At 43.7% G+C, this 13,141-nt stretch overlaps 3 protein-coding genes across 3 annotated transcripts in view; 1 reads left to right on the plus strand and 2 right to left on the minus strand.

The window, feature by feature from the left end:
- Window positions 1–343: 343 nt before the first annotated feature.
- LOC144325302 (olfactory receptor 11H6-like) lies at window positions 344–1,315 on the minus strand. The gene has a single exon (XM_077918099.1). The coding sequence runs from the start codon at window positions 1,304–1,306 to the stop codon at window positions 344–346; it is 963 nt and encodes a 320-aa protein (XP_077774225.1). The 5' UTR covers window positions 1,307–1,315.
- Window positions 1,316–5,803: 4,488 nt separating this feature from the next.
- LOC144325303 (olfactory receptor 11H6-like) lies at window positions 5,804–6,775 on the minus strand. The gene has a single exon (XM_077918100.1). The coding sequence runs from the start codon at window positions 6,764–6,766 to the stop codon at window positions 5,804–5,806; it is 963 nt and encodes a 320-aa protein (XP_077774226.1). The 5' UTR covers window positions 6,767–6,775.
- Window positions 6,776–12,718: 5,943 nt separating this feature from the next.
- LOC114583288 (olfactory receptor 11G2-like) overlaps window positions 12,719–13,141 on the plus strand; it is a 975-nt gene continuing 552 nt past the window's right edge. The window contains exon 1 of the mRNA XM_028704624.2: window positions 12,719–13,141. This exon is cut by the window's right edge and continues 552 nt beyond it. Coding sequence (XP_028560457.2) covers window positions 12,731–13,141 — 411 coding nt within the window. The 5' untranslated portion in view covers window positions 12,719–12,730.

Consider the following 13,141-nt stretch of genomic DNA (forward strand, 5'->3'; position numbering starts at 1 on the left):
ACACCATGTCAGCCAGCTGCCATTACAGTCCTGTCTCCTCCTCTTCCATTATTTCCCAACTTTCCCCCTAATCTGCCTCTGGCGGGGTCAGGATAGGGAGGCAGTCTCCACCATTCCTCCTCTACCCAGTCCCTGACAATATCCATGCTGACCTATAAAAAAATCCCAAGTTCACATTAAATCCATACCTTTTGTTAAGCTTCACATTGATCTCACAAAACAGCATGCAAGCTTTTGAGAGACAGAAGAGCAGTAGGTTGGGGTGGGAAGAGTGAAAGGTTGGCTGACGTTGGAGCCATAGAGTCTTCCCTTAATCATAGTCCTAAAACGGCTAAGGATGCTTTTACACAATCAGCTTTCTCTTCACCAGTCCCATCTTCCTCCTCTGCAACCTGCCCACTGCCTCCTTCACCTGATCATTCCTCAGACAATAGATCAAAGGATTCAGAGATGGTGTAATTGCAGTAAAGAACAGTGTTACTACTTTAGTAACATGTGATTGGCTTTCTCCACTTGGAACTACATACATCCCAGCCACCGTGCCATAGAAAAGGGTGACCACCACTAGGTGGAAGGATATGGTGGAGAAGGCTTTCATCCGACTGCCTCGTCTAGAAGACTTGGTCAGCGTGAGAATCACAGCACCATAGGATAGCACAACAAAGAACAGGTTGCCTAGAACAATGAGACCATCCACAGAAAACTGGCAGATAATGGGAATATTTCCGACAGGAGGGCAAGCCAGTGAGAGAATTGGCCCCGGATCACACACAAAGTGGTCAATGATGTTGGGGCCACAGAAGGACAACTTGGAGATCAAAATAACTGGACCAATGTGCCATAGAAAGCCAGAACCCCAACAAGTGGCCACCAGGACATAGCAGGACTTGTGGGACATAATTTGTGGGTAACGCAGTGGGTGGCAGATAGCCAAGTACCGATCCAAAGCCATGGCTGACAGGAAGAAGCACTCTGTGTGCCCAAGAGAGAAGAAGATGTAGAACTGAAGGAAGCACTCATGGAAGGAGATGACTCCACATGGGAATGCCAGGTCAAAGAGCATACGGGGCACAGTGGTGGAGACGTAGCATATCTCTAGCCAGGAGAAATTGCTCAACAGGATGTACATGGGTAGCCGGGCCAACTGGACATCTGCATGGACCAGCATGATTATGGTGATGTTCTCAGCCAAAGTCAGAATGTAGAGCACAGCAAAAATGGCAAGGAGCAAGTGCCGCTTCTGCTGCCCAATTTGAAAGCCCAGCAAAATGAATTCCTCAACTGTGCTGCCATTGGCCAACTCCATCTGGAATGAGAGAAGTGCTATCACAAACACTCACTAAGTGGTGTACATGATACCGTTGTCAATAACACAAGGATAAACACAGTGAAACTTAAAAACAAATGTTGGTAGTCAAGATACCAACGTATTCTAGGCTGGGACCAAAATAGTGTTATTATGTAATCTTAAGGATTTGATTAATAACACTGATCTTGAATTATTAGGAATAAAATCATATGGAGAGATGCCTTCTACCAAGACAGACCACTGGTTCATCTTCCTCAGTACTGTCCACACTGTTTTGAAGCAGCTCTTGAGGTTTTCAGTCAGGGGTCTCTCTCTCCAAGTCCTAACTGAAGATTTTATGGCTTGAACCTGAGTCCCTCTGCATGGCAAGCAGCTGCTCTGTCATTGAGCCAAGGCACTTGCCAAGTATTCTAAACTCACCTACGTCTGCTAAAACGTGTATAGGTGGAAACTAGAAGAAAAGTTACTCCACTGTTATCAGAATGGTATGTCAGATTATGGAATAACTGAATACTTGTTACTTCTGTTCTGGCAGATCCTCTCTTGTAGTGGTGATGTTGATCTGTAAGCTTCTCTGGGACGCTCTGGGGTAGAAATGGTACAAATAGAAAGATAAGTAAATAATAGTAATTGTTTCTTCCTTCTCTCACACATGGGATATTTTATAACGGTGTATCAACATTCCCTCCCCATAATCTTATCTCTTGTGAAGAGATGCATCCCTCTGTGTTTCTCACTCCAATCTACTTTGCCTAAGTAAAGGTTTCCATTTCTTTACCTGAACAGCATGCAAGGGGTCAATCCATCCAGCAGAAGGCTCACCACAATGGTGAGTTTGCAGTGTGTGTTGTGTGTGAAAGAAGTACCTAATTGCTTCTGGTGCCTTTCAGTTGTGACACTGTGTGGGTTGGGTGGAAAGATATGGTTGTTCTGCCTGTGGACCAAAGCTTGGATGCTGATGTTATATATTCAACAGCCCTTGGGGACGTGCGTCTCAGGAATATTACCATTATCTACCAAAACAGACTGTCTTTGAGGACACGCCATCTTAATTTGCTGTGGTGAAACACAGGAAATTTCCACAGGTAGTTAATTGTCTGTTGTTTTGAGCTTAAGATGCCAAATTGTTCAGGGTGTTAAAATTGTGAGGAGTTCCCAAGGGGTCTCATAAAAACAAAGGAAAGTGTATTAAGAGAGAAAAGGTAAATAAGTGTAAAGTGAGGCATAACTTCACATACACACTAATTAGGTCTGGATTGGCAGGACCTGACCAGGAAAAAGATTTTGGTCTTGTAACAGGCAGATTCATGAAACTGCAGTATGTGGCAGTTGTGAAAAGGGAATTTCATGTTAGGGGTCATTAGGAAATGGATTGAAAGTAAATCTGTCCAAATCATGGCCATATTATTAGCATACAATTTTGAGTTTTCTGAAAGAAAATAACATCCCAATTGATACAAATGTAAAGATACGATGATACTGCCATTCCAGGCAATCAAAAGCTTTATTAAAGTCCAAAGAGAGTAAGGCGAAATGACGGTGATGTAAAGATAACATCAAACAATTTTTGAATAGTGTCGAAAATATGTCTGCAGGGGATAAACCCCATTTGGTCAGAATGGATGAGTCTCTAACAACCAAATTTTGTTGCAATGCCAAAAAAGAAGAAAACATTTTTTGATCTTGATTCAATAATGTAATAGGACAGAGGTTTCCAAGGTTTCTGAGTCCACAGCTCCCTTGACGAACAACATTCTTTCTGTGGCATCCCTGTGGGCCTCAGGAGCCCAGTTATGACACCCCTTGCCTGCAGAACTGGCAGCTTCTCACCCTTTTTAAACAACCTTCCTTGTGAAGTGTTCCCTCAGCCTCCTCTCCCCTGTCCTTGGGAGTCCTCCGGGCAGCCGCAGGTCTCTGGGCTGCCCCCTTCCCCAAAGAGAGGTGCTTCCTCACACTGACCCAAAAATTGGAAGGTGTGGGGAAAGTGGCAGAAAGTGATTTTCCCCATTTCCCCCCAGGCCTTCACATCTGATATTCAGAGGCATTCTGCTGCCAGCAGTGGAGGTGTCCCAGAGACCTCATAGGTAGTAACCATAGGTAGACTTATCCTCCATTAATACTTCTAACCTTCTTTTAAAGACTTCCATGTTGGCAACTATCAATGTAGTGGCTGCAAACTTTAAAGATTAACTAGATGCTATTTGTATCTTCCTACATTCAGCTTCTTTGGATGGCCACAAATATTATGAAAAGGGGAGAAAACCTTCACAGCAACTACCTTCACAGCAACTACTTTCTCTGCACCTTGCATAATCTTATAATACTTTATCATGTCCCACCATACCACTTTTTCCAAACTCAAAATCCCTAAATTTTGTAACCCTTCCTCATAGGGGTCTCTCCAGTTCCTTCCATCATTTCAGTTGCCCTTTTCTAAAGCTTTCCTAACTCTACTATATTCTCTTTTCTGTGTGGTGGCTCTACACACTATCTAAATGTGATCCAGGCATAAATTAGAATAATGGCACTATGATATTAGGCACTTAAAAACACCTCTGATGCATCTGGCACCACCAACCTGGTATCCCAGTGGCCAGACAAGATGCTTATAGGAAGCTGACAAGCAAAACCTGAAACAACACTCTTCCCATTCCCTAGCACCTGATATTCAAAGGCATACCACCTCTGACAGGGGAGAAAGAGCATAGCCATTGTGGCTAGAAGCCATTAAGAGACCTATCCTCAATTAATGTGTCTAATCCTGTTTTAAAGGTGCCCAAGTTGAGTGGGATAAATCCAGCCTCGTATAACCAATATGCTTAACTCTAATCAATGCAGGATGCGGGTGGCACTGTGGTCTAAACCACAGAGCCTAGGGCTTGCTGATCAGAAGGCTGGCAGTTCGAAACCCTGTGACGGGGTGAGCTCCTGTTGCTCGGTCCCTGCTCCTGCCAACCTAGCAGTTCAAAAGCACGTCAAAGTGCAAGTAGATAAATAGGTACCGCTCCGACAGGAAGGTAAACGGCATTTCCGTGCGCTGCTCTGGTTCGTCAGAAGTGGTTGAGTCATGCTGGTCACATGACCCAGAAAGCTGTCTGTGGACAAACGCCGCCTCCCTCAGCCTGAAAAGGAAGATGATCACCATATCCCATAGTCGCCTTTGACATAACTTAACCATATAGGGGCTCATGCATAACAGGGGGTATTGGTAGGCCTGAGGACGTATAAAACCTTTAGAAAATGAACAAAATGTAAAAGCACCCTCTGTAGTGTTTTTGTGGTTGTCTATATGATATTATATGTATATGTAGCTATATTAGAGTAATCAAGGTAAAGTTTAATATGTGGATTAAAGTATGTATCAGGTTGGGAGGGGGAGAAAATGTGCTTGGAATAGTGAAAGTGATAGGATAGGAGAAGAGTTTAGGTTTTGGCAGTGGAGAGAAGTGAAAGAATATGGTCAATAGGCATGAAATGTTGACCAATTGTTGCAGTGGAATAGTGACAGGGAATGGAATAGGATGGAGTATCCTGGAAAGGGAACTGTATGGCTGCATGGCATCCTGAAGAGGTAACCTTTTGTGTCAAGATAACATTTGTGCATTGTGCTACTGTTCTTAACTGAAGGAGGAAGCTGCCTTGATTTGGTCTCCCCTCTGACCTTTTTCGCCTGGTTAGTTCATTTTGCACATCCTGACAGAGCAAAACATTTTTTTTACGAAGAAGCACCATTCTTGTCCAAATGATAAACATCTTATCATTATCGCTCTCATTGCAGGGCTTGATATCTTGGTTTGTTGTTTGTTTTCAATATTCCTTCTCCCCTTTTTCTTGCATAATGTCAATGTATCTGTCAGGATGCTGTCAGAGGTTCCCAGCTGGTTGCCCAAGAAAGTATAAAGACAAGGAGAAGTTTCTTACTGTCCTTTTTTATTTAAATATTACAGAGAGAGGCTACATAACCCAGCCTCTTGGATAATGGCATTGTCCCGAGTGAATCTCCACCCCCACCCCACCCCCGTCTCTCCCACTTCCTCATTTGTCACTTCTACTGTTGCTGCTAGGTGCCCTCTGTCTTTGAGCTCTTTGCTCTCCTACTTTTAAGGCTCACCAGGTTATGGGAGATGAGGGGTCTGGAATGGTTTCTAAATACACCATGTCAGCCAGCTGCCGTTCCAGTCCTGTCTCCTCCCCTTCCATTATTTCCCAACTTTCCCCCTAATCTGCCTCTAGAGGTGTCGGGATAGGGAGGCAGTCTCCACTATTGCTCCTCTACCCAGTCCCTGACAGTATCCATGCTGACCTATAAAAAAATCCCAAGTTCACATTAAATCCATACCTTTTGTTAAGCTTCACATTGATCTCACAAAATAGCATGCAAGCTTTTGAGAGACAGAAGAGTTGTAGGTTGGGGTGGGCAGAGTGAAAGGTTGGCTGATGTTGGAGCCATGGAGTCTTTCCTTAATCTTAGTCCTAAAACGGCTAAGGATGCTTTTACACAATCAGCTTTCTCTTCACCAGTCCCATCTTCCTCCTCTGCAATCTGCCCACTGCCTCCTTCACCTGATCATTCCTCAGACAATAGATCAAAGGATTCAGAGATGGTGTAATTGCAGTAAAGAACAGTGTTACTACTTTAGTAACATGTGATTGGCTTTCTCCACTTGGAACTACATACATCCCGGCCACTGTGCCATAGAAAAGGGTGACCACCACTAGGTGAAAGGATATGGTGGAGAAGGCTTTCATGCGGTAGCCTCGTCTAGAAGACTTGGTCAGCGTGAGAATCACAGCACCATAGGATAGCATAACAAAGAACAGGTTGCCTAGAACAATGAGACCATCCATAGAAAACTGGCAGATAATGGGAATGTTTCCAACAGGAGGGCAAGCCAGTGAGAGAATTGGCCCCGGATCACACACAAAGTGGTCAATGATGTTGGGGCCACAGAAGGACAACTTGGAGATCAAAATAACTGGACCAATGTGCCATAGAAAGCCCAAAACCCAACAAGCGCCCACCAGGGCATAGCAGGACTTGTTGGACATCATTTGTGGGTAACGCAGTGGGTTGCAGATAGCCAAGTACCTATCCAAAGCCATGGCTGACAGGAAGAAGCATTCTGTGTAGCCAAGAGAGAAGAAGATGTAGAACTGAAGGAAGCACTCATGGAAGGAGATGACGCCACATGGGAATGCCAGGTCAAAGAGCATACGGGGCACAGTGGTGGAGACGTAGCATATCTCTAGCAAGGAGAAATTGCTCAACAGGATGTACATGGGTAGCCGGGCCAATTGGACATCGGCATGGACCAGCATGATTATGATGATGTTCTCAGCCAAAGTGAGGATGTAGATCACAGCAAAAATGGCAAGCAGCAAGTGCCGCTTCTGCTGCCCAATTTGAAAGCCCAGCAAAATGAATTCCTCAACTGTGCTGCCATTGGCCAACTCCATCTTAAATGAGAGAAGTGCTATCACAAACACTCAATAAGTGGTGTACATATTACCGTTGTCAATAACACAAGGATAAAAATCAGTGAAACTTAAAAACAAATGTTGGTAGCCAAGATATAGGTACACAGCATATTCTAGGCTGGGACCAAAATAGTGTTATTATGTAATCTTAAGGATTTGATTAATGGCACTGATCTTGAATTATTAGGAATAAAATCATATGAGGAGATGCCTTCTACCAAGACAGACCACTGGTTCATCTTCCTCAGTATTGTCCACACTGTTTTGAAGCAGCTCTTGAGGTTTTCAGTCAGCGTTCTCTCTTTCCAAGTCCTAACTGAAGATTATATGGCTTGAACCTGAGTCCCGCTGCATGTCAAACAGCTGCTCTGTCATTGAGCCAAGGCACTTACCACATATTCTAAACTCACCTATGTCTGCTAAAACATGTATAGGTGAAAACTAGAAGAAAAGTTACTCCACTGTTATCAGAATGATATGTCAGATTATGGAATAACTGAATACTTGTTACTTCCGCTCTGGCAGATCCTCTCTTGTGGTGGTGATGTTGATCTGTAAGCTTCTCTGGGACCCTCTGGGGTAGAAATGGTACAAATAGAAAGCTAAGTAAATAATAGTAATTATTTCTTCCTTCTCTCACACATGGGATAATTTATAATGGTGTATCAACATTCCCTCCCCATAATCTTATCTCTTGTGAAGAGATGCATCCCTCTGTTTCTTACTCCAATCTACTTTGCCTTAGTAAAGGTTTCCATTTCTTACCTGAACAGCATGCAAGGGGTCAATCCATCCAGCAGAAGGCTCACCACAATGGTGAGTTTGCAGTGTGTGTTGTGTGTGAAAGAAGTACCTAGTTGCTTCTGGTGCCTTTCAGTTGTGACACTGTGTGGGTTGGGTGGAAAGATATGGTTGTTCTGCCTGTGGACCAAAGCTTGGATGCTGATGTTATATATTCAACAGCCCTTGGGGACGTGCGTCTCAGGAATATTACCATTATCTACCAAAACAGACTGTCTTTGAGGACACGCCATCTTAATTTGCTGTGGTGAAACACAGGAAATTTCCACAGGTAGTTAATTGTCTGTTGTTTTGAGCTGAAGATGCCAAATTGTTCAGGGTGTTAAAATTGTGAGGAGTTCCCAAGGGGTCTCATAAAAACAAAGGAAAGTGTATTAAGAGAGAAAAGGTAAATAAGTGTAAAGTGAGGCATAACTTCACATACACACTAATTAGGTCTGGATTGGCAGGAACTGACCGGGAAAGAGATTTTGGTTTTGTAACAGGCAGATTCATGAAACTGCAGTATGTGGCAGTTGTGAAAAGGGAATTTCATGTTAGGGGTCATTAGGAAAGGGATTGAAAGTAAATCTGTCCAAATCATGGCCATATTATTAGCATACAATTTTGAGTTTTCTGAAAGAAAATAGCATCTCAATTGATACAAATCTAAAGATAAGATAATACTGCCATTCCAGGCAATCAAAAGCTTTATTAAAGTCCAAAGAGAGTAAGGCGAAATGACGGTGATGTAAAGATAACATCAAACAATTTTTGGATAGTGTCGAAAATATGTCTGCAGGGGATAAACCCCATTTGGTCAGAATGGATGAGTCTCTAACAACCAAATTTTGTTGCAATGCCAAAAAAGAAGAAAACATTTTTTGATCTTGATTCAATAATGTAATAGGACAGAGGTTTCCAACGTTTCTGAGTCCACAGCTCCCTTGACCAACAACATTCTTTCTGTGGCATCCCTGTGGGCCTCAGGAGCCCAGTTATGACACCCCTTGCCTGCAGAACTGGCAGCTTCTCACCCTTTTTAAACACCCTTCCTTGTGAAGTGTTCCCTCAGCCTCCTCTCCCCTCTCCTTGGGAGTCCTCCGGGCAGCCGCAGGTCTCTGGGCTGCCCCCTTCCCCAAAGAGAGGTGCTTCCTCACACTGACCCAAAAATTGGAAGGGGTGGGGAAAGTGGCAGAAAGTGCTTTTCCCCATTTCCCCCCAGGCCTTCACATCTGATATTCAGAGGCATTCTGCTGCCAGCAGTGGAGATGTCCCAGAGACCTCATGGCTAGTAACCATAGGTAGCCTTATCCTCCATTAATACTTCTAACCCTCTTTTAAAGACTTCCATGTTGGCAACTATCAATGTAGTGGCTGCAAACTTTAAAGATTAACTAGATGCCATGTGAATCTTCCTACATTCAGCTTCTTTGGATGGCCACAAATATTATGAAAGGGGGAGAAAACCTTCACAGCAACTACCTTCACAGCAACTACTTTCTCTGCACCTTGCATAATCTTATAATACTTTATCATGTCCCACCATACCACTTTTTCCAAACTCAAAATCCCTAAATTTTGTAACCCTTCCTCATAGGGGTCTCTCCAGTTCCTTCCATCATTTCAGTTGCCCTTTTCTAAAGCTTTCCTAACTCTACTATATTCTCTTTTCTGTGTGGTGGCTCTACACACTATCTAAATGTGATCCAGGCATAAACGGGAATAGCGGCACTATGATATTAGGCACTTAAAAACATCTCTGATGCATCTGGCACCACCAACCTGGTATCCCAGTGGCCAGCCAAGATGCTTAGAGGAAGCTCACAAGCAAAACCTGAAACAGCACTCTTCCCATTCCCTAGCACCTGATATTCAAAGGCATACCACCTCTGACAGGGGAGAAAGAGCATAGCCATTGTGGCTAGCAGCCATTAAGAGACCTATCCTCAATTAATGTGTCTATTCCTGTTTTAAAGGTGCCCAAGTTGAGTGGGATAAATCCAGCATCGTATAACCAATATGCTTAACTCTAATCAATGCAGGACGCGGGTGGCGCTGTGGTCTAGACCACAAAGCCTAGGGCTTGTCGATCAGAAGGCTGGCAGTTCAAATCCCCGTGATGGGGTGACTTCCCGTTGCTCGGTCCCTGCTCCTGCCAACCTAGCAGTTCAAAAGCATGCCAAAAAGTGCAAGTAGATAAATAGGTACCGCTCCGGCGGGAAGGTAAATGGTGTTTCTGTAGACTGCTCTGGTTCGCCAGAAGTGGTTTAGTTATGCTGGTCACATGACCCAGAAAGCTGTCTGTGGACAAACGCCGCTTCCCTTGGCCAGTAAGGTGAGATGAGCGCCACAACCCCAGAGTCGTCCACGACTGGACCTAACTGTCAGGGGTCCCTTTACCTAATTAATGCAGGAAAGGCTTAAGACCTTAGAGTAAGCTGTCCTGCCAGGCTTAGCTAGGTCACACACCCTCAGCTTAAGAGGAAGGTTTATCAAACTCTTTCGTCTCCCATCTTTCCATCATGTAACCAACCATAAGGATGTCTGGACTGGCTGCTCCAAGCCCAAACCACATGGCTTTAGCAAGCAATCTTTGTGTTTCTATACAAACAATTTAGAAACTTTTACCACTTTTTGTAACCTAAGTCAAACTGCTTATCTTTTCTTGCTGCTGTATGGAAAAGCACATGAATCTGACCTTTGAAGAGCTTGTAAGGAAACTGTTTTTAACTTACCAAATGTGTTTGTTTTTATCTATGCTAAGGGAAATGGGAAACTTTCGAAGAAAATTGGAAGGGGCTGTTGTAAAGGTCTAGCAGCCTCTTTGCTACATGTTTTGTAATTTTAAATCTCTGCTGGGTCTCTCACCAAAGAGTTCTTGCCCCAAATCTGGATCCTAGGCACTGTCCCCTGGACAATTTAGTGCTTTCAGCTCAAAATAATGGACAATTACCTGTGGAAATTTCCTGTGTTTCATCACAGCAAATGAAAATGGTCTGTCCCCAAAGAGCATTTGTTTTGGTGAATAATGAAAACGTTCCTTAGAGACACATCTGCAAAGGCTCTTGAAAATATAACATTAGCATTCAAGCATTAGTCCACAGACATCGCTTTCCATCTGTTTCCACAGAGTACACCCAGTTCACAGCTAAAAGACACAGGAAACAACCATATATTTCTTTCACACACAACACCCTCTCCAAACTCAGACACAGCCATGGTAGTGAGCCTTCTGCTGGATGGATCAACTCCTTGCACGCTGAGATACAGAAACTGAAACCTTTACCAAGACAAAGGAGACTGGGGTGAGAAACACAGAGGAATTAATTTGAATGGGCTCCCTTCTCCAGAAATAAGATTATGGGCAAAGAAATGTTGATTCGCCATTATAAAGCATCACCTGAGAGAGAGGATCATCACTTACTTACTTACTTATCAATTTGTAGCTTTTCTACCCAACTTGTAATGCCAGAGAAGCTTACAGACTAATAACAACAATAGAAGGATCACCTGCCTTAGGGAGAAAAACAAGGTGGCTCTGTGGTCTAAATGACTAAGCCACTTGGGCTTGCCGATCAGAAGGTCGGCAGTTCAAATCCGCACAGTGGGGTGAGCTCCTGTTGCTCTGTCCCAGCTCTTGCCAACCTAGCAGTTCAAAAGCATGCCAGTGCAAGCAGATAAATAGGTACCATTGTGGTGGGAAGATAAATGACGTTTCTGTGCGATCTGGCTTCTGTCAGTGTTCTGTTGTGCCAGAAGCGGTGTAGTCATGCTGGCCACATGACCGGGAAAGCTGTCTGTGGACAAACATTGGCTCCCTCAGCCTGAAATGAGCACCACAACCCCATAGTCGCCTTTGACTGGACTTAACTGTCCAGGGGTCCTTTACCTTTACAGGGCTGTCATAAGAATTACTCAGAGATGGTATTCAACAAAATTTGGAGGTCTAAAACCCCCCATTTAGAAAGACCTGCAGTATTCCGTATTCTCAAATATTACTCAGATAACAATGAGGATAGGGGGACTTTTCTTCCAGTTTCCTGCTACATACGTTTTACTGCGGCTAGGCTGAATGTTCTTGACTCGGCGGTTCTGAAGGGAAGATATGGAGGAGTCCCATATGACCAGAGATTATGCCACTGTGCGTTGGGTGAGGTAGAATCCACAGAGCACATTTTACTGAGCTGTCCCTTCTACAACGATTTAAGACAGTATCTTATAACTCCATACTTACCCCAGCTCAGTTCCCGACAAAGAGGAAAGCAGACAGCATATCTGCTAAATAAGTCTTCTGGGAAAACAACTTTGTCAGTGGCTAAATTCCTTTTCCAGGCACTCAAGTGTCGGAAACGTATAACTGAATGCTTTGATGTGGGTTATCTGTGAGAGGTCTAGTACTGTGGCCCTACCTTTTTATGTACCCCTATGATGTTTTAGTTTATAAATCTGTATTGTGTAATGTTTATTTCTGACCATCGGTCGAATAAAGGAAATTGATTGGTTTTAGCAGTCATAGCTTCAGATAACTTGGGAAAGGCCATGGCTCAATTCTAGAGCAGCTGCTTTGAATGCAGAAGGTCACAAGTTCAATCTCCAGGTAGCTCTGGGAGAAAAAGACCCCACTCTGAAGGCCTTGAGAGTCTCTGCCAATGAGTGTGGACAATACTGAGGAAGATGGACCAATGGTCTGACTTGTTGTAAGGCAGCTTCCTATATTCCTAATCCTTCAAGACCAGCGTCATTAATCAAATCCTGAGGATTGCGTAATAACATATTTTGGACATAAGCAGTACAATCTGGCTGCAAGTTATTTGTTTTTCAGTTTTCTCTCTATGCTATTATGTACACAAAGGGTCTTCTGAGCAAGCAGTCTATCAGTTTTTTTCAATAAGTAAATGAATACATAAATCAATAAAGGTAAAATGCATGGAACCTAATCACTAGTTATATGATATATCTGATACCTAATTAGAAGAAATAGGTACTTCTTGATAATAATCATATGTAAGTTAAAATGAAGATGGAAGGAGGTTGGCTGTACCTCCGCCCTCCTTAAAGACCATGACTACTCATCATTTGCTTTCGATGGAAACAGAGAGAGAGACAGGCAGGCAATACTTCTTAATGGTTTGCAACAGTGCTTCTCTTCTCTCGTTCAAGATGGAGTTGGCCAATGGGAGCACAGTTGAAGAATTCATTTTGCTGGGCTTTCAAATTGGGCAGCAGAAGCGGCACTTGCTCCTTGCCATTTTTGCTGTGCTCTACATCCTCACTTTGGCTGAGAACATCACCATAATCACGCTGGTCCATGCAGATGTCCAATTGGCCCGGCTACCTATGTACATCCTGTTGAGCAATTTCTCCTGGCTAGAGATATGCTATGTCTCCACCACTGTGCCCCGTATGCTCTTTGACCTGGCATTCCCATGTGGCGTCATCTCCTTCCACGAGTGCTTCCTCCAATACTACATCTTCTTCTCTCTTGGCCAGACAGAGTGCTTCTTCCTGTCAGCCATGGCTTTGGATCGGTACATGGCCATCTGCCACCCACTGCGTTACCCACAAATGATG

Source organism: Podarcis muralis, chromosome 13, assembly GCF_964188315.1.
Source record: "Podarcis muralis chromosome 13, rPodMur119.hap1.1, whole genome shotgun sequence".
In the NCBI taxonomy this organism is placed as follows: domain Eukaryota; kingdom Metazoa; phylum Chordata; class Lepidosauria; order Squamata; family Lacertidae; genus Podarcis; species Podarcis muralis.